The sequence below is a fragment of the Aptenodytes patagonicus genome, chromosome Z, assembly GCF_965638725.1.
Source record: "Aptenodytes patagonicus chromosome Z, bAptPat1.pri.cur, whole genome shotgun sequence".
Lineage (NCBI taxonomy): Eukaryota > Metazoa > Chordata > Aves > Sphenisciformes > Spheniscidae > Aptenodytes > Aptenodytes patagonicus.
This window is the reverse complement of record NC_134982.1, coordinates 71,689,068-71,715,028: the sequence shown is the minus strand read 5'-3', so window position 1 is coordinate 71,715,028 and position 25,961 is coordinate 71,689,068. Positions and strand designations below refer to the sequence as shown.

At 43.6% G+C, this 25,961-nt stretch overlaps 1 protein-coding gene across 1 annotated transcript in view; it reads left to right on the top strand.

The window, feature by feature from the left end:
- The first annotated feature begins 1,319 nt into the window (after nucleotides 1-1,319).
- LVRN (laeverin) overlaps nucleotides 1,320-25,961 on the top strand; it is a 40,797-nt gene continuing 16,155 nt past the window's right edge. The window contains 14 exon segments of the mRNA XM_076363011.1: nucleotides 1,320-1,925; nucleotides 2,364-2,417; nucleotides 2,420-2,450; nucleotides 2,453-2,564; nucleotides 9,176-9,318; nucleotides 10,510-10,649; nucleotides 12,803-12,929; nucleotides 15,119-15,273; nucleotides 16,647-16,760; nucleotides 21,447-21,590; nucleotides 21,921-21,986; nucleotides 22,122-22,187; nucleotides 23,251-23,420; nucleotides 24,882-24,958. Of these exon segments, the coding sequence (XP_076219126.1) occupies nucleotides 1,320-1,925; nucleotides 2,364-2,417; nucleotides 2,420-2,450; nucleotides 2,453-2,564; nucleotides 9,176-9,318; nucleotides 10,510-10,649; nucleotides 12,803-12,929; nucleotides 15,119-15,273; nucleotides 16,647-16,760; nucleotides 21,447-21,590; nucleotides 21,921-21,986; nucleotides 22,122-22,187; nucleotides 23,251-23,420; nucleotides 24,882-24,958 (2,005 nt within the window).

Sequence of the window (25,961 nt, the reverse complement as noted above, 5' to 3'; positions counted from 1 at the left end):
CTCGATTTTGCAAACAGAGCTGTTTGGTGTTGGCGTTGGCTGTTGTGTGAACTACAAGCCCAAGGGAATTGACTTGGGTTCAAAACAACGGGGGGAAAAAAGAAACTGAATTTAAAAAAAAGGAGGGGGAAAATCTGGCTTGTAATCCAGATTAATAAGTGTCCAAGGCAATGGCACACAAGGGCCACCATTCCTGGCTACTGCTCCTGTTAATGCGTGGCTCATGGTGATTTTAAATAGGAGCTGCAGCTGAACAAAACCAACAGGCAAAGTTTTACAAAGTAACAAAGGTTTAATTCTGCAATCTCGTTGGCAATCCGGCCTCAACTCGGCAAACCCTTGAAGTATGTGTATAACTGGGAACACGGGATTAATCCCATTGACTGTAACAGGGTTAACTCCATTTGTACAGCGGGTGGCGTTTACAGCCTCAACTCAACTACACAGGGAAGTGAGGCTCTAAACGAGGACGATTTATCAGAAACCAACTTTGGTCGTGCTTTTTATATGTACCAAAGATTTCTCAGGCTCGATGTCTTTCTCCTAAATCTTTTAACATGCAGATTTCCTTCCAGAGTGATCCACTTTAACCACAACACCCTGCACACTTCAAGCAGTGAACCCCCATTTTCTCACACTTTCCCTTGCCATTCCTTACGGTGGTGAAAAAGCACGAGTACTTGTGGGGTTTTGTTTTTTCTTTTTCCGGACGCCACTCCCGTCGGGGCGCGGGGAGCCCGCGGCTCCGGCCCGACGGCCGCCCCGGGGTACCGGGGCTTCCGGCAGCCCCGAGTCGCCGACCTGCGCCCAGCCCCGGCCCGGGCGTGCCCCCGTGTGTGTAACGCCGTCCGTCCGAGCGGTGCCGTCTGCCCGGGCAGTGCCGTTATCACTCATCCCCGGGGGTCCTCGGGCACGGACCCCATCCAGCATCACCGCCCACCCCCGCCGCCGGCTGCGGCCCCCGAGCTTTAGGAGCCTCTGCTCAGCTGCCTGCCGTCGCGTTCCCCCCGCAGGCTGCATGCTTAAGCGGACGGGAAGGGGGCCGCCCGCGGGCGGCCCCCGGCTAAGGGTGCTCCCCCGCCGCCTCTGTCCGCCCCGCCCCGCTCCCCGCTCGGGGTCCGGGAGTCCCCGGGCTGCCCACCCCGCCGGAGCAGCCCTCCCGCGAGCGGCTTCTCTGGGAGGGGGGGACCCATCTCCCCTAGCCCGGCCCGGCCCGGCCCGGCCCGGCGCGTCCCGCCCTCAGACGCGCTCACTCCCCCGCGCCGCCGCCCCGTAAGTACCGGGCGGCGCGGGCCGTCGGGCGGCGCAGAGCGGCGGGGATGGGTCCCCGCGGCGGCCGCGGGCTGTACGTGGGGCGGAGGGCCGCCGCCCTGCTGGCCGCGCTGCTGCTGGCGCTGCTGGCCGCGCTGCTGGCGCTCGCCGCCCTCTACGGGCGCTGCCGGCAGGAGGCGCCGCCGCCGCCGCCGCCCCCCTCGCCCGCCGCCCCCGGCCCCGGCGCCCCGCCGCTGCCCGCTCCCGCCGGCGGCTCCGGCCGCCGCCTGCCTCGCCACCTCCTGCCGCTCCACTACGACCTGGAGCTGTGGCCGCGGGTGCGGCCGGGCCAGGCGGGGCCCTTCGCCTTCAGCGGGCAGGTGAACATCACGGTGCGCTGCCGGCAGGACACGGACGCGGCGGTGCTGCACAGCTCCGGGCTGCGGAGCCACGGGGCCGCCGCCGTGCGCGGTCCCTTGCCCGAGTCGGGCGCCGCCGTGGAGGTGGCGGGGCTGCGGCAGGAGGCGGCGGGCGAGGTGGCGGTGCTGGAGCTGCGCGGCCGGCTGCGGGCCGGGCGCCGCTACGTGCTGCAGCTGGGCTTCCAGGGCCGGCTGGAGGAGGACCTCGACGGGCTCTTCCTCACCCGCTACACCGACCAGGGACGGAGCAGGTAGGCGGCGGCGGCCGCCCCGGGGACCCCGCGCCCCTCCGCCGGCGGCACCGGAGGTCCCTCGGCCCCGCGGCGGGGTCACCCGTGGCGTGGAGGCGTCGGACGCAGCCCCGGGAGCTGCTGCGTCTCCGCAGACAGTATTTCAGGTGGTACCAGGGCTGAGAGCACCAGCTAGGTTGCCCTGGCTTTCCTTCAGCAGCTGACTCGACCCGCAACACCGGCTCGTGGTGGCTTGCAAACACCACGCTGAGATGGTTTGGAAAGACCTTCTTGTTTGCAGAGGCTGTCGAGGAGCTGCAGCTCCAGACTTAGTCTGGGAGGGCTTACTGAGGGTCTGTCAGACAGAGGTCTGTCTTTGGCAGGGGAAAGAGCCTATCTCAACTGGTCGAGCAACGTTTTCTGGACAGTTTAAAGTCTCTCTTTCTGTGCCTTTCACTGGCAGCAAGGGGTCAGACAATAGCTATGCCCAGTTCCTGGGGGGCACAGTCCCGCACAGAGTCTTCATGCTGGCCCCACACATCTCTGTGTAGCTACTGGCAGCTCTGCCTGTGTCTGTGGGGAGCATGTCTTTACCTAGAACCCAGGATTTTGGGTGTGTATTTGGGCATGAGTTTAGAGACATTGACCACATGCAGTTTCAGAAGTATGGTGGAGTAGGATGGGTGGCTGCTTTAGACAGCTGGACTTTGTGGGCGCTATTGCACATGAAGTTGTTTGGCTGTCATCAAACAACCAATGATTTCCTTAATGAGTGCTATTAGGATGCTTTCCTGTTTATTTTCTTTTGAACTGCAAAATCAGTACTGGGGCAGTGTGAGCTTATCAAGCAGTCAATCATCTAAAACAGATTTTCACCCTCAAAATAATGCTTGCTTATTTATTTTTTTATTGGGAATCTTCTCAAGGTGAATTGCATTATAAACTTCTGGATGTGAAACTTGCTAAAGAAAAGTGAAACTTAAGTTTATGATTTATGTAGTTCCAGCAGAAGACAACATTTCTCAAAATGTTTAAAGGAGAGGCAGATAAATTACTTATTTTAAAGTTATTTTGTTTTTGATAATTAAAGATGTAGTGAATTGCTGAGGGTCAGCCATCAGTGAGTCAAAACAAAAACTAGAATTAAAGTTCAAGAGTTCTTGGCTCCCAGCCTGTTGATGAGTCCACTAAAATAAACTGTATCTCAGCAGTTTGTAGCCGTCTTGTCCGAGCAGGTAATATTCAGTTACTCGCAAGATCCATACATGCCAGTCCCTGTATGAGTAGTAATAATAAGAAACCACAAAATAAAGTTAATAGTCTTTACTGAAATGGAGGAGGACTGTGTGGTTTTTCTGCAACGAGCTGGCTTTTCAACTCCCAGCTCTTGTGTAAATCTTTACTGATACCATTGGCTGCCACATCTGGAAAATTTAACTTATGCAGACTTTTTTTTTTAAGAAAAAGGAGATAAGTTGGTTAGCCTTAGAGAAAAATGCAGTCTGGTAATAAGTATTTTAGGAAATATATTCTGCTTTTCTTCAGTTGCTATTTCTTCACTCACTGATTGTCATTCTCAGGATTATTTGTGCAACTTTTGAGTTAAGGAAAATCTAGAACACTTTGCTTAATTTACAGAATTAAAAAAAAATCCAAATAAGTAAGAAAGGAACAAGCACTTAATTACTTAATACTGTATCAGTGTGCTTTCTGATGCTGTATTAATTCCATCAAGTCCTATCTAAGAAACACTAAATTAGACTATGACATTTTTTGATTCAGAGTATGTAAAATTCAGAGGATCCGGGAAAAAAGCTGTTGTCAGCTGTGCTGCCACAGTAGGAAATAAGAAAAAAATGTTTTAAAACCATTAAATAAACGTATGTAGTTCAATTTCCAATTGTTTAGAGGATTTTTGACAATTGTCCGATGTCATTCTTTGCTCATCACGAAGCACTAGTGAAATGTGAGACTGCAGTCTGGTTAAAGAGATGCCAGTGGTGTTCAGACACTGAAATAAATCAAAGGAAATCCACTGATTGCAGATATAATGTATTGTTTTGGTTACTTGTTCCTGCCCACATTCCTGATATTCTTGAATGGATTTTGCATATCTTTTCTGCTTTAAAAAGGATTTCTCTGAATCGAGAGTATGCAATAGTATCTTGTTATTTTTTCCTTCACTAAGAATAAAGTCATCACTTTACCAGCCATTTCCTAATCTGATGGGGTCCAGTTACACTGAAGGGGTTTTGCCTTCCTTTTTTTTTTGGAGGAGGTGTGTTTTGAGGGATATCATCTGTAAGCTCTAGCAAGCTCTTAATGATGGAAAAAGTTGGATTCTAATGGATTATATAGATCAGAAGCAATTTGAAAACACTCAGTGCCCTTCAGCTGTCAGTACAAGCAGCATTACTATGCTGCGAGGAAACCACGATCTCCAGCGGACTGTCCTGTAGCTCTTCTAAAGTGACTTGTACCTGGCTCCGGCAGAGCTTCGGGGTCTGATTCCTGCATAGGCTTCTGACTTCAGCACCTAACTTAAACCACCAGCTGTAACAGACAATGTGCCATTTATCTATGGTCATGCAGATTCCTGTATTTCTTGCATGCACTACAAGTCTTAGTGGTTTTTGCAATTTGTGCATGTGGGACCACTAGAGACCTCTCATTTCAGAAAGGTTCAAGCAGAGAAGGGCAAGCTTTCAGTAGACAGCTAGATCTTAAAGAGAAGTGAAGTCTCCGAGATGTTTATTCTGTCTGGGCTTTGGCACCAGCTTTTTTTGTGGTCAGATATCCGTATTGCTCTTGGCAGGTTGGCAGAATTAGCTAGTTGACACAAAGCACTGTTCTCTGTCCCCTCTCCAAGTCGGAGCCGGAGCGCACTGGCAAGGTGGTGTGGGAAAGCTGTTTGCAGAGGCAGCTATTTTCCAAAGTGCTAACCTCACCTCTGTGGAAAACAGAATAAACCAAAGCCCAAACTTCACTGAATTTCCAACACAGAAATTGTTTGTTAGAAGTTTGATCATTGATGACTGCATATGTTTTTACTGTTGTTGAAAATTTGTACTACCCACCTGATCTGGTCTTACATACAAAAGAAAACTCTGAAAAATGGGAGCACTCTTTATGGATAGAGCACAGCCCATGTCTGCAGTGCTTGCAGGAGCAGAGGAAGTAAAAAAGGAGAATGCCCCCATTTCACCAGCCCTAAGTATTTGAACGCTTTCCTGTTGAAATGGGGAGGCTGTGTTCTGCATATAGCTGGGAGAGTCCATGCCAGGATCTGGGTAGGCAGAAAGATACAGAAGCCACCTTTGCCCTTCTTCTCTAGCAGCGCGGGCTCAAACATACACAATGCAGGAGGTTTGTTGTAGCATTGTTCTGCATACAGATCTTGCACTGCTGTGAATGAGCTCATGTACACTACTCCAGGGTTAGAGGATCCCCATGGAGCATACCGTAAAGTGCAGGCTGTACGTCACTGTTCACGTCAGTGTTTCAAAATCCTTTGAGAATTTTGCTTGGTAGCCACTCTGCACATCTCCTGTGCAACTTCTATAAAATACCTGACTGGATAGGGCTGGTATTAACAGGCATTCCAAAATGTAATCGAACACAATATTTGCGCTGATTTTTATCAGTTGCAGAATTCTGCACCAATTACTAGAGTGAGGTCAAAGGGGATTAGAACAGCATTGGTGCAGTTAATTGTGCCTCAGAGCAGGGGATCTGAAGTTCTTCTTAGCTCTGTTTTACATGAATCTGTGGGTAAGACCATCAAAGGCATGGGACAGAAATCAGAGCAAATAACAGGTTTGGTGTTTTCTTGGGCTGCATGTTAGTATTGAGCACCGTTCACCTGAAAGAGGGACTGGGTGCTGGGGGCAGCTGCTGCACAGAGCAGGATTCTGCTCACTGTAAAACTCCCTTACTTTGAGCCACTTCAGGGTTTGTTTTACAGTTTAATTCTTACATATTTTTAAAGTGGAAGAAATCAGATATAAAAGATGTTAACACAAAACCCCATTATGCTATCAGTATTACAAATAACATTATTTTAATGAGAAGGCATTTTTAGAAGAATAACCTTCTTTGCATCAACATAAAACATTTCTTCTACAATGGTGCTGTTTTTTTATCAGCATCCACTAGGCATTCATGTATTATACACGGTGAATTCTTCATTTTCCTTTTCTTGTTTTTAGACACTTGTGTAGTATAAATTGCCAAAGATTTAGGCTAAGAGATCCTGTTATCTGTTTATTTCTCATTATTCAAAAGTATTGTGGCTTTGATTTTGTTTCACTAGAGGAAGGAGGCATTATATGATACTTATGAAAAAAGAAAATGAAATCTATGCACAAAACTGTAGGCTTAAGAGAGGAATTTATTTGTCTGCTTAGGCAATGTTAGGCTTTTTTAAAAATTAATTTCCTTTTGGGTCATTTGTTTTGTCATAATATTCCAGTGTGGAAAAAAGTTTGCTAGTAATTCAGTTCATGCTAATGCCTTCACCTTTTTAAAAATAAAAAACCAAGAAAAAAGCCCCAACAATGACTCATTCTGACAAATTATATGAGGTAATGTGTGTTTGAAACGCCAGTTATTTGTGTAACATGCATGAAACATTCCCATTTTTCTTTTTTATTTGGAGACCTGCTGAAAAATAACATTTAATCCATCCTCATATTTCTTTTCTATCGTGGTGCTTTTGCCCAATATATACTATTCTGTATTCTTGAACAAGAATTTCTGTGGGCAAATTTGCTAAGTGTCTGCATCAGTTTCTGCTGGTGCAGAGCCTCCTGAGGCAGTAATTGCACTGGTGCGGGGAAATCTGGGGTTGCTCAGTGTTTCCTAGAACCAACCTGTGACTGATTGCACAACTGAATGCACAAAAGCATACTTTGCCGCATGGGAAGAAGGACATTAGAGTATTTTCAGTGACTGATTCCCTCAATGAAGTGGCCTGTCACTTTTGCTGCTTCTGTGCAACCCTGGCAGAGGGTTAAGTCACTTTCTGTCATGGGACAGGATAAAGGAGGGGAGGAGGCAATACTTCTGTCTCAGGTGGAGCTTCAGGGCAACGAGGCTGGTGAAGGGTCTGGAGAACAAGTCTTATGAGGAGCGGCTGAGGGAACTGGGGTTGTTTAGCCTGGAGAAAAGGAGGCTGAGGGGAGACCTCATTGCGCTCTACAACTACCTGCAAGGAGGTTGTAGCGAGGTGGGTGTTGGTCTCTCCTCCCAAGTAACAAGTGATAGGACGAGAGGAAATGGCCTCAAGTTGCGCCAGGGGAGGTTTAGATTGGACATGAGGAAAAATGTCTTTGCTGAAAGAGTGGTTAAACATTGGAACAGGCTGCCCAGGGAAGTGGTTGAGTCACCATCCCTGGAGGTATTTGAAAGACGTGTAGATGAGGCGCTTAGGGACATGGTTTAGTGGGCATGGTGGTGTTGGGTTGCTGGTTGGACTTGATGATCTTAGAGGTCTTTTCCAATCTTAATGATTCTATGATTCTATAATTCAGTTGCATTCAGCAAGGCAGCTGGTGGCTGGCACAGCACACACTTGACTCTGCAGTGAATCAGGTCCATAAAGAAAATCTTCCTGCACTGACAGGCAAGAAGTCAAATATGTTGTGCTGCTCTCTCTCGAGCCAATCCTCACTTCAAAATAGATGTTGTGGTCCCAATAGTCACTGTGCATCAATGTATGTTCAGCATGGGTTCTTTTAAATGTCATAAGTTGTGTTATGGTACAGCATCAAACATGTCTGTTAAGTGCAAAATGTACCATGTTTTGAGAGTACAGTGCTTTTACACAGTTGTCCTGTTGATATTAACTCCGTTGCCCAGCATCAGCAATGAGGATGACATAGTGTAGATGAGCTGCTGATGCTTTCAGGACTGGGTTGATTAGATCAGCTTTGAGCAGGGTTAGGTAGCACAGTGATTAAAATGGCAACAGCCAAACATCTTTCAAAAGACACGGACTCCTGGAAGGCTGGCCTTGGGAACTGGGTGGAAAGCATTGCTGAGTTTTGTCAACGGAAGCGGGAAGCTAATGACTCTGTTCCTTGGGTTGAACTGCACACAGTGCGGTACGTCTTCTGCAAAGTGATGAGAATATCAATGGAAAGCTAAATCATTCATTTCAGGTACCAGGAAAAGGGAATCTTGAAACATGCAACCTTAGGTTTTGGACATCGTTCAGTGCTACAGATCATGATCAGGCACAGTCATGCTGCACTTGTATGGTAGATCTGACTCATTACATAGTGATGTAATGATATGGATACTGCCCTGATGGCCCCTGGCTCATTTGGGATGTGTCTGTGCTAAGCATAAGGCTTTGTGCACCTGGTGTGAATACATTGCTAGGGAACACCCCAACTGCAGCTGAAAGATATTAGCCCTATGATAGTATCAAGGTCACTGACAAAAGAGATCATGCCATTCTTGTACGCCCAGCTGCTGGCAACTATTTGGCTGACAGGTATGGAGCTTTGAGAACCATTGCATGCACATTTTTATTAATTCCTGGTCAAGATGCCCTAACATGAACAGCCCAGATGTACAGCTCTTTCTTGAAACTTTGGCCACGGGACACGGTGGTTTATCTTTTGATTCCAGCCAGTGTGTCACAGAGATCTGCCCCGAGTGAGGCAAGACTCCATAGTGTAAGGTAGAAAAGTATCCTCCTGAAGGGCTTGCCAGTGCACTGGGATGGCACTGGTGCTGCTGTCACTGGAGTTCTTCTCTATGTGGTTTGACAGAAGGGTGCAAGTGCATGTATGTGTGGTCACCTAACGGTTATTACAATTTTTTATTAAAATGTACCATTAAAATAAGAGTGCATGCGTTAGAGAGAGAAGCAGGTGTACAGAGAGAGTCTAATTATGAAATTAAAGTTGGGCATTGTATCACTTTTGAGCACTGCCCTGCTGTGTGCAAAGCTTTAATCAACTCTGTCTTAATAAACAAACTAGAAAAGCTCAAATATTTAAAACATGATATCTGGAAAAGGTCTGTGAGGAAAAAAAAATGACCTAATTAAAAAAGACTGCTTTTCTCTAGAAGCATCCAAACTGAACAGTCTGTTGGGCACAGGGATTTAATCATGGCTTTAAATAATAACCAAACCTTTTCCAAGTCTGCATATCTATGTGATTAATTCCTTGATTTTTCTGATTTGGTGTTTTTATGCACTATATATTGATTTTGATCAGCTGTAGCATGCTGGATTAATCTTAACTTGTATTTTTAATACAGTATGCTGATTGCCTCCCAACTGGAACCAACGTATGCCAGGACAGTTTATCCATGTTTTGATGAACCTGCCATGAAGGCCACATTTAATATCAGAATTGTCCATGACCCGAGCTATGTGGCTCTTTCCAACATGCCTGCTATCGGTAGGTAAACAAGTAGGCTTATGTGGTTTTTTCCCCCCTAAATTACTTTAAAAAAGGGTGTAATTTATCTGCAACAGCATTCTGTTGTCCGTGCACTAATGCCTTGAAAATGCACAGAAAATCTGTGCCTATGAACTTAAAATTTTGGAGACAGTTATTCATAATTAATGCCTCTGATGGCAATAATTCCGTCATTTTGTCAGTTGCGATGTCCTCTCCTCTGATTGCTGGAGGCTGCACAGGTTTGATTCCTGGCATTTACTGCTTAGTCAGTGTGTCGGTCATACTGCATGACATCTGCTTAAAACAAAATGGCAGCTCCAGTATGCAAAGCTTGTAATTATGTTATTAAGGGATTCCTTTTATTCTAAGTAAATTTTAAGATGTATTTACAACATACAAAAAATTGTTTTACCAGGCAGGTAAAACACAGGAGACCCTATAGCCTCCTGTGTATGTGCAGAATAAGAACAAGAGGACTATAATGCTCTGAAGATGCTCCTCCTGTCCCTTGCTGGGACCTCATGTGGGATGCATGTGGGATACAAGATTCCAAACAAATGCTGTAAATTAGTATTCCTACAGGAATCCGTTGTATCTCTTGCCTCCTTCCTAATGTCTTTTTTCTGCAGTTCAGTGCCATGAATCTTTATTTTTCACCTGAATAATTTTCAGCCATAAAAAGGAAGGTTTATTGCATGGAAGCTAAGTAACTTAGGAAGTATAATAGATGGGATCTTGTGAGAGTCGCTTGAAGCATTTTTTTTCCCCTGAGAATCTTGTCCGTGTCACCCTTACTTGGAAGGAAGGTATCTGATTAAGTATTTCATAATTCTTGGGCACACATGACCTATATTTGAATCATAATAGATCGTACGTTTTAGAGATATGCAGCATGGGATAAATTGTCCACAGTTTGCCCACATCCTAAATCTGACGCAGTTTGATATCTTTCCAAGACTTCAGTTAAGAAGCTCAAGAGTGGATTTTTGGTGTTTGCATGGAAGGTCATGACTCTGATATGTGGCAGTAGCAAGGAGTCAGGCTGCTTGCCTTCTACCAGAAACATATGAAGTTAGTGCAGAAATACAGCATATTGAAAAGAGGTGTAAAAAACATGCAGAAAACACAAAATTCCTTGTTTGTTATGGAAGAGCAATGATTTGAACATTTCTTTGATATTTTTTCTAGATGTGTCTGAAATGAAGGATGAAAATGGAAGCCTGTGGACAGTTACGACATTTAACACTTCGCTGAAAATGTCAACTTACTTGACTGCTTTTGTGATTTGTGATTTTGATTATGTCACCAGAACTGAGCGGGGAAACGAGGTAAATACAAGGCTGCATAACACATTATAGCAGTTTACAACAGAATTTGGCTCTGTGGTGCATCATGTGCTTTAGAAGATATCACAGACATTAAATGTGCTTTCCATTCCAAAACTATTTGCTTATGTGGCAAAACTGCTAACATTTATCCAGCAGATATTTCTGCAGAAAGCTTTCCTTTAGGACAATTAGTTTGTTGTCCTGTGCTGACCATTTCATACAATTCCACAAGTAGGTATGGCCTCTGTATGTTAAAACTTTAGAGGCAGCCACTCTGTAGAATGTACTGGTCATAATTCAGGATCTTCTTATCTTCTTAGCTCTCTTAGTTGGAAAAAATACCCATTTCCACTGTTGTGACAAACCACTGAAGTCCAGTGCCTTGTTCTTCAAGGCCCTTTGAGGACCAGCGTCATGACATCAGTAGGTGCAATACTGTGCTCCAAGCATTTTGTATACTAGTATTTTAACCTTTTATTCTGCAGTGGGCACATTTTTTAGCCTCCAAAAGTGACTGTTTTGTGTTTGAAGCGTCTTCATCAGTGAGTATTCAGTTTTGCTCTTGCACTACAATGGGCAAAGCTTCTTGAGGGAAGCTGTAAAAAATATACTCTGTTGGCACCAGTCGTTTCACTTTCCTTCTTTTGTTGAAAGTCAACGGGAAAAGATGTAACAAGTTGTTCCAAAATAAATAGTAAGCTCAAGCATAAAGCCTTATACTTGCTACCCTTAATAAATGAGAGCACCATGTTAGCTTCTTGGTTAGTTTGCTGTCATCCTACTGGGGAAAGGTGGGACAAGGTGAGAGGACAGTGCAGAGATGACCTATGAAGCACAGTATTAGCTCCTTTCTAAAGTGAAAATTGGACTTGGTATGTCATACCTGCATATATACCCTGCATAAAATATGTTGGATGCTTACAGCTGTATCTGTGGTGCCTTTTTCTTGGGCTGACGTGTACTGACAGGAGTCAGCAAAGCAACGCAGTCAAACTAGCGTTTTTCAGAGGGAAGAGGCACCACCACCCATCCTCTGTGAGACAGAGGGGCGAGGGTATTTCACCCCTTGGTTTCAGACAGAGATGCTCAATTTATGGCTCCACAGTATTTGTGTGAGCATGTTTGTTGTGTCTGTTTTGTCATTTCTGGTAAGTAATTTACAACCCGAAACACCGGTATTATAACTCAAAGCTCATACTAGGATTGGGATTTTAGGTCTGCCCATTATGTTTAGGTTTTGCAAAATGAAGTGATCTGATCTTTGAATCTCCTCTGAAGCCTCGGCTGAAAAGAGGGGCTCAGAGGCTGAGGATGCTCTGTTGGCTGAATATGCTTTATTTTTTCCCTTTTAAATTAAATCCTCATGCTTCCCCAACTGTGCTATTACGGTTTGGCTGTGCAGCTCCTTGTGAGATGCAAGAAATGTGGGGGGGTTTGAGCTGCTAGGCACCTGGGGGGGTCTTGCATCCAGAGATACATGATGGAGACATAAACCTTTCCTCAGTCTACTCCATCACCTCGGGCAAGCAGCTGCCCCCTTCAGTACCATGACAAAGCAAACGGGCGTGGGAGGGAAAAGCTTTGTTTGCTGCTGCTGTCTCCGTTACTCAGAGGTACAGATGTCATCTGCTCAGATGTCATCTGCTCTCTTTAGCAGCAGTGGGAGGCCAGTGGTCTGTTTCAGCCTGTGCGAAAGTTCAAGAGGAGAGATGTGTATGTTTGGACAGCAAATGCTCTGTGAACATCCATTTTTCTCTCTTCAGGGAAAGAGTGGTGGGCAGAAGGAAAGTTTGTCACCCAGACTCACTGGCTGGAATACATTGGCTTAAGATGTGTGGCTCTAAATATTTTTACAGCATTTCCTCTTTAATAAAAGAAAAAGCAGGAGTCTGTTTGTTCCAGCAATGTATAGTTGGATTCAAGTCTTGGCCCTTTTGAAGTGCTGGAACTCTTCTAGGTTTTAGCAGGATTAGGCTCTGTGCCACATTTTGTTAGGTCCAGCAAGACTTGGGTTGGGATTTTTTTCATTAAAAGCTTCATTGCATCATCTGGTGTGGACAGACAGCATTTTCAAACAATGATTCATGGAAGAGAAGCAAAGAAATTGGAAATATGAGGGTTGTCTGAAATAATGCTTCCTTGTTTTACTGCAGATACGTATTTGGGCTCGGAAAGAGGCAGTTAAAAATGGGTATGTTGATTATGCTTTGAGTATCACAGGCCAAATATTTTCATTTCTGGAAGACTTACTTAACGTCAGCTACCCTCTGCCAAAGACAGGTGAGATGATTACTTATTTTCTTAAATGGACCAGAAATGGCTGCTGATGGTGTAACATTCACAGAAGCAATGGGTTCTTTTGCAGTATTCTCTTTTTACAGCTTACCACATTCAAGGAATAAAACCCCTAAGCTTTAACTCACTGAATTCTCCTTTCTGCATCATGGCTCTTACTAACCCGTAACTCAGCACTTTTACCTTCACATCACACTCATTCTCTTAAAGCATCATTTCCTAATGAGGGGCAGATGGGGCTACAAAGTGGATCGAAAGGAGTGGTTCAGTCACGTGGCTATTTCTGGGATGCATAGACCTCGTATAGGCCAGTCCCTACATCCTCCTAGTAAAGCCACACTTGCTATAACCCACGTCTCCCCAGAGCATTCCTTGCTTTCTTCAATATGTCCCTGTCTTACCTGTGAGTTGGCTATATGTTCCTGCATGTTCCTCCCCAGAAAAAGATTCCTGCAGGAAAACATTGCTTCTGCTTAAAATGGACATCAGGTAAGTTAGTTAAGCCAAGCTTCAGTCAAGAAAGAAGGGTGCCATCATGTGGTTCACTGCACAGTTTGTCCACTACTTGTACTTGGATTCCCAAGGGCTTCAGCATTAATATTATGGGGGAAACGTGCTCTTTTATACAAATTGGTAGAATATCGAGGGCACAGAAGGCAGTTCTTACTTAAAACGAGTTTTGATCTGCCCATGATCTTAGCAGATTGCAGGATTGTGGAGGAAGAATTTCCCTCCTTTCTTGACTAGATAATTTGTTGATTTGTCAAATCTGTATTTTGGCACTTGAAAGAAATAAATTTTCATCTGTGTAAATGTGTTATCTCCCAGTGTATTTAGAATAACACTAACACTTCGTATAGAGAATGTAATATATGCAGTCGTCACTTTTGAAAATTTGTTACCTTAGTAATCATACAAGGTAGTCAAGGGCTGTAGACAATTCTGTTCCATGTTTGTGTTCTTCTGTTTAGCAGCAATGTCAATACATTAATTCATTAGTATAAAAATATTACAAAATTGGAGTAGAAGAACAGTATCGCAGGCTTCCTCTTAGGTAAGAATTCAGTTTCACAGAATGCTGTAATACCATTACAATCCCCACTGTAATGTCATGCAATACCAACTGCATTTCACTTTCTTTGATTAGATCAACCAAGAACAGCTCCTTGTAAATGCTAGAAATTTCTATTGTGAACTCAAAATGCGAAATTAAGAATAAACACATTTAAAATTATAGGTATTTAAAGGTTTGTCTTCACCTGATTTTAATGCATTTATAAGTGAGCTCTCTTGCCTCAGGCTGGCTGGATGGGGGCTGCCTCACCAAAAGTGAAACACCTTTGCTGTAAGCCTGAGGCGATAAGCCCTGCTGAGATGCAGTCTAGCTTTGCTGGGGTTCAGCACCACGCCTAGGTTAACTGCATTGCTTTCGGACTGGAGCTGGCTCATGGTCAGCTGGTTTGGAGTACAGGCGTGTGTCTGCTTCCAAAATGTTCTGTATACCTTTTGCAAATTTTGCTCTGCTGCTCAGTTTAAACAGTATATCTTTCTTTGAGATCCCTGATGTTCATCCATGCCCATCTCTGTTTCGTCCAACTCTCACATCTGAACTGGAAAACTGCTCCCTATGCATAAGGCGGAAGGGGAGTACAGGGGTAACAGCCCTGCTGTGGAAACAAAGAGATGATGTTTCTAAGGCTCCTTTCAGACATGAGTGGAAAGGATACCTCTACTCACAAAGCTGAAAGAGCAAGATTTTTTTTTTTTTATCAATTGCTAGGCTGAAGAAAGAGGTGAGTGTGATCCTTCCTAAAAACTCGTACCGAGAAAGATTTCTGAGAGCCAGAAGTGAATATATACTCTCCTAGCATTGGTAGAATGCAGCCTTCCTTTTTGTTCAAAACAATTGTATGTACAAGATACAGTACAGATCTGGGCTTTGTGGGAATTTATTACGTGGCTCCCTGAAAGAGTGGTAATCATAGAGGAAAAGTTTGACAAGAAGAAATTTCACAGACCATTTGCAAGAGTGTTGCCATAATACAGCAAAGAACCACTAAAATGTAGTATCCTTTAATTACACTGAACCAGTGTGAGCATTAAAATCATGTGAGCATTTTACTTCCGAAAATTTTAAAGATACACTTTTTTTCTCTCTGTTTGAATCAATTTAGATCTGGTTGCACTGCCTGATTTTGGAGCAGGTGCTATGGAAAACTGGGGGCTAATGACTTTCCAAGAATCGTCATTGATGTACCTCCCAAGTGATAAATTCACAAGCAGAAAGGCAATGATTGCCGTAATTGTGTCACATGAGCTAGGACACCAGGCATGTGGTAAAAAATTCTGTACATTTATTTGTCTATGAGGTTGTTTCCTTCCAGTTGCTGATGGTGCAGTCGCTGATTAGCAGAAGAAAATAGTGACTTGACAGTAGGGGGTGTGAGCACTAGAGGACTGAAAGACTATTTGACCGTATGTTCAATTGATAAATCAACATTAAAAGCAGATTCCGTCATACTACAGACTGCATACAGACTGCACAGGACTCACTGACACAAAACTGTTAATGGGCTACTTATTTTTTTTCTTAGACAGTACCTGAATGCCATACTAGAAAATACTGTAGGGATGTAGGGATGACACAGTTCTCTCTCTCTCTATAGTATACTTAGTACTTCAGTGGGAGAATTAGTGGACTTCATAAGTAGTATTTTGTAGTGGGAGTGCATGTACATATTGCAAAAGGTATTTGTTTTTCTGTAAGAAATAGCCTATGGTGTGATAGAACAAGATTAACATGAACACATTTTACACTGTGGCTGGACTTTTGTCCAGTTTTCACAGAGATTTTCAAAATTTTTCTTATTTGGTTTGGAATGATAATGCAGTTTCACTTTTATATTGACTATGTTTAATTTACTGTTGTTTGCCAGAGCAACAAGTGTTTGCACTTAGTCAACAAAATTAGCAAAGAGTTTAACTTGGCTAGTGCCGTTGTATGCCCTTCTGACAAGGTCTGTAACTTTTCAGACTTTCAGATGAGCAGAATGTTTTTATTGCAGGCCAATAAAACAAATGTTGGTACTTTATTAAACTTTATTTTAAAACAAAGTTGTAGTTCAAGTTTTTAAGAATTAACAAATAAAATAGAAATCCACAAGTCATCAGTTTTTTGTTAAATGTGAACTGCCAAATATGAGTACCTAGCAGCTGTTGTGGAAGTTTTATTGCTTGCCAGGATAGGGATTTGCTGATTTTGGAAATGGTTATTTCTGCAGTTCTGCTTATCGTCCCCCTGACAATTTCCTTTTGTTATGAACATGGAAAAATGATTTTGTAATTGTTTGATAAATACCCTACTTCTAATCATAGCCTGATCTTTTAGGTTTTTAAATTTTATTGCAAAGTATTTAAAATTGAATAGAGTAAAAAAAAGACATAAAGCACTGACATCCATACTCATGGTATGAAATTGTAGGTGAAACAAAAAATAACTGCCCTGAACCTCTGACTTTTTCCAAGATGCATCTTCTTCTACTGAATTTTCACTATCTGAAGTAATATCCAGCATTTTATTCAATTGACATGTACACATTAAATAAAGTTACTTCAGCATTAGGTATGAATGCAGGTTTGAACCTGCGAAAATGAAAACAGCAGTCCAAAGAGATGTTGAGATATTTTTTCTTTCTATTTAAGTGGTTTGGAAATCTGGTTACAATGAACTGGTGGAATGATCTGTGGCTTAATGAGGGACTGGCATCTTACTTTGAGTACCTGGGAGCTACCTTTGTTGAACCCAAGCTTTCACTGGTAAGTACTAACGCTTACTGAAGTAGGTAACCTAAAGTAGCAAAGTTCCAGCATGTAGGAAGACAAGGAAGACAAGGAAGGTGCAGGAGATGGGATTTAATTAAGCCACGGCATTAGTAACTTAATTCCCCTGGGAAAGACCGGCAGGTCTTGATTCTTCCCTGGAGGGTTTCCGTCTGCTGGGGGCTGTCATCAAACCCAGCTCTTCTACAGCTGGCACAGAAGACGGCTGGACAGCTGTGATTCTGCAGGGACAAGGATTTGGGGTTTTGCCCTAGATCTGTCATTTAACAAACCCAGCTTTCTCTCCTGGGTTCTGTAGCTGATGGTTTGCCTCCCTGCCTGTCCAAGCTCTTTTCCAAGCACCCCGTACGCGGGTACCTTTACTGAGCAGTGAGTAAGTTGGGCCATTTTGATTCTGTTTACCTGACTGAGTCCATGGATGTCTAGCTGTGGATAAGGCAAATATAATGCACATAGCTAATCCGACAGCAGGGTAAAACTCCTTCCCGTTCCACCCAAATGGGAATAAGTGTAAATCCCACAGCGTATTAGAAAACTCCATCCATCATTAAACTCTGAGACAGGAGGATAGGTGCTGCTAATTGTAGCCATCAGATGAGATGCACTCGCCTGTGCAATCATAAATGTCTGCGCACAGTGCTCTCAGCTTCTGAAGAAAGGAGAAGCCTTTAGTCTGGGCAGGCCCGAGACTGCAGTCAATCCAGTCTGCTTTTTATTCAGCTCAGATGAAATACCACTCGTCACTTTCCTTCTCTAATTCACCAAAGTACTTAATTACATGCTTAATTGGAAACTAATACAGGCATGTCAAACAAATTATGTCAGGAGGATTTTTAGGTCATGGGATATGCTAACGCCTTGCTTTGAACTTCAACAACAGCTCACTTTATTCTCTGTAAAGCAGTATTTTAATATCATTGAAAAGTATAAAGGCCACCAAATTTTAAATTCGAAAAAAGTCTTTGTCTGCTCTTTAATCTTTTAATTTAGAAGCTTGTCTTTCTAAAAATCAACAATTCCCATTTTATTTATGTCCACAAAGTGAATTTTAATACTGGGCAGTAATTCCATTTGATAAATTACAGTTATGTGATTTGCCTTGGAAATCCGGAGTAAATTACACAGGTGCAAGAATACAGTGCAGTTTTATGGGCCATACACATTCACAGAACCACAGACTGGCTGAGGTTGGAAGTGACCACTGGAGATCATTTGGTCCAACCACCCTGCTCAAGTGGGGCCACCTAATTCAGTTGCCCAGGACTGTGTCCAGATGGCTTTTGAACATCTCCAAGGATGGAGACTCCACAAGCTCTGTGGGCAACCTATGCCAGTGCTTAGTCACCCTCACAGTGACAAAATGTTTCCTGATGTTCAGAGGGAGCCTGCTGTGTTTCAGTGTGTGCCCATTGCCAGCACTGACAAGAGCCTGGCTCTGTCCTCTTTGCACCCTCCCTTCAGATATTTATATACATTGGTGAGATCCCACCCCTGAGCCTGCTGTCCTCCAGGCTGAACAGTCCCAGCTCTCTCAGCCTTTCCTCATGTGTGAGATGCTCCAGTCCCTTAATCATCTTTGTGGCCCTTCACTGGACTATCTTCAGTAGCTCTATATCTTTCCTCTACTGGGGAGCCCAGCACTGGACCCCACACCCCAGGTGTGGCCTCACTAGTGCTGAGTAGAGGGGAAGGATCACCTCCCTCAGCCTGCTGGCAATACGCCTCCTAACGCAGCCCTAGATACCATTAGCCGCCTTTGCTGCAAGGACCCGTAGCTAGCTTATGTTCAACTTGGTGTCCTTCGTGTCCCCAGGTCCTTTTTTGCAAAGATGCTTTCCAGCTGGGTGGCCCCCAGCATGTACTGGTCCCTGGGGTTGTTCCTTCCCGGCTGCAGGACTTTGCACTTCCCCTTGTTGAACTTCATGAGGTTCCTGTCAGTTCACTTCTCCAGCCTGTCCAAGTCCCTCTGGATGGCAGCACAACCCTCTGGTGTATCAGGCACTCCTTCCAATTTTGTGTCATCTGCAAACCTGCTGAGGGTACACTCTGTCCCATCATCCAGATCATTAATGAAGATGTTGAACAGGACTGGACCCAGTATTTGCTCCTGGGGTACACTGCTAGTTCCTGGCCTCTGACTAGACTTTGTGCCACTGATCACCACCCAATTACAAATTGAACCCTGAAAATTAAATTTACTGGCTGTTTACAAAGAGAAAAATCGGTCAACAAATTTCATCCCATTAGTTGGAAGCCTGTGTTCTTCTCCTTGAGAAGTAGAAGTGCTCAAAGACGATGAGGAAAAGGCTGAGGTACTCAATGCCTTCTTTGCCTCAGTCTCTAATAGTCAGGCCAGTTATCCGCAGGGTGTTCAGCCCCCTGAGCTGGAAGACAGGGACGGCGAGCAGGAGGAACCCCCCATAATCCAAGAGGAAGCAGTCAACAACCTGCTATGCCACCTGGACGCTCACAAGTCTATGGGGCTGGATGGGATCCACCCGAGAGTGCTGAGGGAGCTGGCGGAGGAGCTCGCCAAGCCACTCTCCATCATTTATCAGCAGTCCTGGTTAACGGGGGAGGTCCTGGACGACTGGAGGCTTGCCAATGTGATGCCCATCTACAAGAAGGGCCGGAAGGAGGATCCGGGGAACTACAGGCCTGTCAGCCTGACCTCGGTGCTGGGGAAGACTATGGAGCGGTTCATCTTGAGGGCGCTCACAAGGCACGTGCGGGACAACCAGGGGATCAGGCCCAGCCAGCATGGATTCATGAGAGGCAGGTCCTGCTTGACCAACCTGATCTCCTTCTATGACCAGGTGACCCGCCTAGTGGATGAGGGAAAGGCTGTGGATGTGGTCTGCCTGGACTTCAGTAAGGCCTTTGACACCGTCTCCCACAGCATTCTCCTGGAGAAGCTGGCGGCTCACGGCTTAGACAGGTGGACTCTGCGCTGGGTCAAAACTGGCTGGACGGCCGGGCCCAGAGAGTTGTGGTGAATGGAGTTCAATCCAGTTGGCGGCCGGTCACGAGCGGTGTTCCCCAGGGCTCAGTACTGGGGCCGGTCTTGTTCAATATCTTTATCGATGACCTGGATGAGGGGATCGAGGGCACCCTCAGTCAGTTTGCAGACGACACCAAGCTGGGCGGGAGCGTTGATCTGCTCGAGGGTAGGAAGGCTCTGCAGAGGGACCTGGACAGGCTGGATCGATGGGCCGAGGCCAACTGTATGAGGTTCAACAAGGCCAAGTGCCGGGTCCTGCACTTCGGCCACAACAACCCCATGCAGCGCTACAGGCTTGGGGAAGAGTGGCTAGAAAGCTGCCCAGCAGAGAAGGACCTGGGGGTGTTGGTCAACAGCCAGCTGAACATGAGCTGGCAGTGTGCCCAGGCGGCCAAGAAGGCCAATGGCATCCTGGCCTGTATCAGCAATAGTGTGGCCAGCAGGAGTGATCGTGCCCCTGTACTCGGCCCTGGTGAGGCCGCACCTCGAATACTGTGTTCAGTTTTGGGCCCCTCACTACAAGAAGGACGTTGAGGTGCTGGAGCGTGTCCAGAGAAGGGCAACGAGGCTGGTGAGGGGTCTGGAGAACAAGTCTTATGAGGAGCGGCTGAGGGAACTGGGGTTGTTTAGCCTGGAGAAAAGGAGGCTGAGGGGAGACCTCATTGCTCTCTACAACTACCTGAAAGGAGCTTGTAGCAAGGTGGGTGTTGGTCTCTTCTCCCAAGTAACTAGCGATAGGACGAGAGGAAATGGCCTCAAGTTGCGCCAGGGGAGGTTTAGATTGGATATTAGGAAAAATTTCTTCACCGAAAGGGTTATCAAGCACTGGAAGAGGCTGCCCAGGGAAGTGGTTGAGTCACCATCCCTGGAGGTATTTGAAAGACGTGTAGATGAGGCACTTAGGGACATGGTTCAGTGGGCGTGGTGGTGTTGGGTTGCTGGTTGGACTTGATGATCTTAGAGGTCTTTTCCAATCTTAATGATTCTGTGATTCTATGATTCTAAGTGGCCTGCAGTGCTTTAAAAAATGTAGGTTTTTTTCTTTACCTTTGTAATTACTTAATTTTCCATCCAGTCTTAGGAGAGATACTCAGCTGGGGGAACGAATCATCATTTGATAAAAAGAGAACTTCACTGATTTGCACCAAAGGAGCCATTTTCTCTCCATATTTCTCACCGGGTGACAGCAGAAATGCCACATAGTTAAGCCTTGCTACCCTTAGTAGCTTAGTTTTTAGGTTATTACTCAGGGTTGCAACAGGAGAAACAGAGAATTTAAGAGGAAAATGCTGCCATATTAATGACATACAGATGTAAATGAGATACAAGTGTTCAGTTTTCAGTATTTGTTCATTTGCTGTTTAATATAGTTGGCTTATTTTTCCCTGAGGATTACACTGTAATCGTCTTTGTCAGGCCCAAGCCCACAGTCTTCTCAGATGTAAAATTTTCACTGCCCTGATTAGTAATGTTGCATATGGAAAATGTTAGGATTGGGTGTAAGGTCCCTTTTACTTCATGGGGAAGTTAGGAAGGGGGAAAAAGGATCGTTCCTTGTTTATTGACAGACTATTTCTATTAGTGCTAATTCCATAATTACATTCTCTCCTGCGAATAAGTATTTTCTCTTCAGCTCACCTAGATTTGTCTTTTCCTTGCAGAATGAAATCTTTTATGATCATGTTGTACAACCTGTCTTAAGGGAAGACAATGACATAGGAGTTCGATCACTGTCAGAGAGTGAAGACAAGATCAAAGGATCATTTTCTTTAATGTCTCTGTTTGACAGCATCACGTACAACAAGGTTAAAAAATATAAAATTCTTCCCGTTTCTGGTGTATTGTAAACTAATGGTAGGTTAAACTAAGTAGATTTGAGAGTTACAGTGGAATATTCTGTTGAATTACAATGCTTTTTGTAGGTAGTTTTGTCATTCAATATTTGTTTCTGCTGCACACACAAATATATTGGATGTTATAAATCTATTTGGCTATGAAAGAAACGGTGAAAACATTTTTAACCTCTGTGAAATACAAAGCGTAGCCTAACTTCTCTGGAATATAGTTTGAAAAAATATTGCAATAATAATTGCAATAATAATCCATGTTTTCTCATAGCTTTTTTTCTACTCCAGGGGGCTTCTATTACCTGGATGCTTTCTGGTTTCCTGACTGAGAAGTTGTTTATCAGAGCACTCACTGTAAGTTTGAAAAACTAGCATCTTCATCTTGATTTGTAAGCTTGAAAATTACAGTTGCACAAATTACTGTTTGTCTTGCTGATGATTTTCATTGAACTCTCATGAATTCTGATGCTTCTGTTTATTTCTGTACAGTCGTATCTGAAAGAATTTTCCTTCTCAAATGCTAACCAAGATGATCTCTGGACCCACATACAGATGGTACTCCTTTATTTCTAGTATTCTTGCTCTGGTATTTGGGACAGTCCAAATTTAGGGTATATACTGTTTGTAGAAGACTGCACTGGAATTTGGCTATCCCTAGTGCAGTCTTTCCCTTGCATAAAATTTGCTTTGCTGGCTCTTTCAGCTAATGTCTTCACAAGTGTTTATTTGGCTGCTTTACTGCACCTGAGATCAGTGGAGGTAGGTACAAGGAGTAGAGAGATGAGATGAGAAATCAGGGCCAGGTGGAGTTTTGGGTTTCATGGAGATTGCCTAAGCCGACATGAAATTGCATAGCCTATTCTTCTGGAGCTTAAGTTTCCCCAGATCAGAGTGTGTGATGCTCTGGGCTTGACGATCCAAGATGCTGATATGTCACAGATCCAGCAGTCTATACCCAAGGCAGTAGCTCAGCATTTCACCCTTTGCTGGTTTTGGCAGAAATCTGAATAAGAAAACAGATGCTAATAATAGGTTTATTTTTTTAAAATTCCACTTTCCTGTTCCTCTAAAGAAGGCTTCCATTGTGTTGCAGACTCAGTCTTAGGTTAAGACCAAGAGTGCCACAATTTCAGATATGCAAGGCTGTCACATCTTTTAAGCCAACAGAGACTGTACCAGTTCACACTAGTTGGGACTCCAGCTTAGTATGTTTTTCAATTTGTCTTTACTATTCAGTTTGTTCATTAGGTAGTCACTTAAAAATCTTTGTGTTCTGGCAACTTTATTTGAGTGCAATTAACTAATTAAGTCTGTCATAGCCATACAGGGGTGTAAGTATATTAACACTAAAAGAGAAAGGTTAGCAGTCAGGTTATAAGAATAAGAAATGTCATCTCAGTATTTCGTAATTCCTAAAAAGGCTTATGCTGTCTTTGTAATATCAATAATGTCCTTTTCACTTTGCTACGTAGATTTTTTGCATGTCATAGACCAGCGAACTGTTTCTAAGCAGTTACATTTTCTCTAACATGTTAGGACAACCCCTAGAGTGTTGCTGAAGCAACATCAGTAGGTACCTGTTTATCATAAATAACAATAATTCCTGTTTCTCTTGCAGGTTGTAGATGCACAGGATGAAGTTCAGTTGCCAGCATCTGTAAAACAAATAATGGATTCCTGGACATGCCAAAACGGGTTTCCAGTTTTAACATTAAATCTAACCACTGGCACAATCAGTCAGGAACAATTTCTTAATAAAAAGAATGAAAACAGTACTGATTCTCACAAGTATGCTTAGCTTGTGTTTTTATTATATGTTTATACCCTTTTTTTTCCAGGAAACTCTTCAGTTAGGATATTATGTTTTGACCATCTGATTTTTTAAATTTATGTTTTTTCATGTCATGAGCTGTCAAGTAAAATCTGTTTGAGACTAGAGTTTGCAATAGTTCTGCAAGCCACCTGTTTTGCCAAAAGGTCGCTTTCCTCTGGAGTAGTGACTTTTCCAGCCACATAATGGCTTTGTAAGGACAGACGCAGGCCCTGAACAGGTTGCAGGGCAGGAGTTTTGCCTGGAAATTTCTTCTTTCCTCATCCTTCAGTTGTATGGACTGGGGACCTGGATGAACCACGCTGTAGCTTCTTTCCAGTGCACGTATTCCCAGACTCTTCTGCTTGGCAAGGGCAAACGGGTTGCATTTAAGTACTTATATAAATGACCCCTTTCTCAGAAAATGCTGAGTACCTGACATGCAGCTCTAAAGTTCCTGTCAGTGAGCATTGTCAAGTCCCTGGTGCTTTTGCAAGCTGTGCTACTTAATTAGATGCCTAAAAACAGCGATATAAGGAGCTGCCTTTGGTCACCCGCTTTGGAAACTCATGGCTCGCGTTTGAAATTCCATGAAATTCAGCAGCTGTCATTAGTGTTGGGGTGCATGGAGAGGGCCCATGGGATGAGTTCTCACCCGGGGAAAAAGTATAAAGGAGGGCAAAGCCCAAAGCAGTTTTTCCCTGGTTGCTATTGCTGGTCATACAAACTGCCAAAAGAGAAATTTTGATGAGAACCACAGAGTTTCCTTTGCTTCCAAGCTCCAGGAAGCACAGAGGATTAATCCATTCAGTATCTTTGGTTAGCTCAAATAAGGAGTTCCAAGTTACAAATGTTAAGTCCTTTACTGTAGTTTCAGCAAGAGGCAATAGCATGTGAATTTAAGCAAATCCAGGACAAATATCACAGAACTTTTCATTTTCATGAGCAACTTCAGCATTTTGTAGCTTTCATCTGTTTTCACCGGGAGGTTTACATTCCCTCAGAAAGGAAATTACAGTTGTCAGAATTACAGTTGTATTGCTTGCCTGGAGCTGTTTTTAGTAGATACCCTTCTGAAAAGGAGCTTCATGTTCTGCAGAAATAGGGTGAAGTGTAATCAGTGAGGAGAGTAAAATTATTGCCTGAAGAAGGAAAGCCAGAGTAGAGAGAGACAGTAGTATTCAAATACCTAGCATCGAACAGTAGTCTATATATGAGTGCCTATTTAAATCCATGCTAAAACTCCCTTATCTTTGCTGAACCTAAATGGTGATCCAGCAAAAGTACCACCATCTGTTGAGGTTTTGTGCATCAGAGAGGAGAGAAGGTAGATGGAGATTCTTGTAAGAAGGAACTCATCTGCAATCTAGTTTAGCATCAGCTGAGAGGGGTTTTTTTTAAGCATAAGAACTAATTATATTATCTCTTTTTTTGTTAAGTAATACATGGATTATTCCTATTTCTTGGATGAGAAATGGATCATCACAACCCTTAATGTGGCTAGATAAAAGCAGCAGTAAGTAATGTATTTGTTCACACATGCTAAAACCAGCTGATAAAAACACACCTAACACTTCTATAAACAGAATTTGAATTGAATAGGGAGATAAAACTTTATTACAGAAATGTCTATGTTTATCTATTGAGCTAATTTTATGTTACAATAGCAATAGATTTTCAGATAGGTTAATATAGTGGTTTTTTCCTATGTTGCATCAAACTTGAGTGTATGTTTTAAGTAATATGGTAGAACACATATTATGAATAGAAACTTCCACAGTAATTTTGATTTTGTCATTTTGTACACAAATCCATGTAGCTCTTCATGCTTCTGTACTATTCTTACCCCAGCAGATCACATTGGTGTTAACGACAGCTTTTGAGGCGAGGTAGGATCTCAGCTGTGATATATCAGAAAATGATCAAGCTCAAGTAATAGATAGGAAGACTGAAGATTAAAACCAGCTGTGTGAAGTCACCCAACATTGTCACACATGGATATCTGTAAAAAGAAAAAATTAATATTTTCAACACTGTGTGATTTAATTTGTTTATGCAAATTAAATGCAAAAATACTCTTATCAAAAGAGTAGAGTTTTTAAAAGTTTTAAAGGCTTATAATAGAAAAATGAGTTTATGGACATCTCCAGGCAAATAAAAAATTAAGTTCTTTCTCGGTGCTTTCGAATAGCTAGCTATATTTTTTGACAAAGCAGAAATGTAATCGTTAGAATAGGGTAATTATTTTTCTTTGGCAAGTCAGCCCTGAACTCCATCAGGTTTTGAATCGGTTACAAGGAGATGCAGAGACCGATGTGTTTGTGGAATGCCTAAGAGCAAAACTGCAATATGTTGCGTGCATATCCCAGCTCTCCACCCTCTGTTCGCAGTGGTTAAAAGCTACTTTGCCTCTTTTTGAGGCAATAAGATAGCTTGAACGATCATTTCACAGTATATGGACAAGTAAATAAGCAAACAGCGGATGTTTATTCCTCTGAATGCTTTAGATTTGAAGTTAA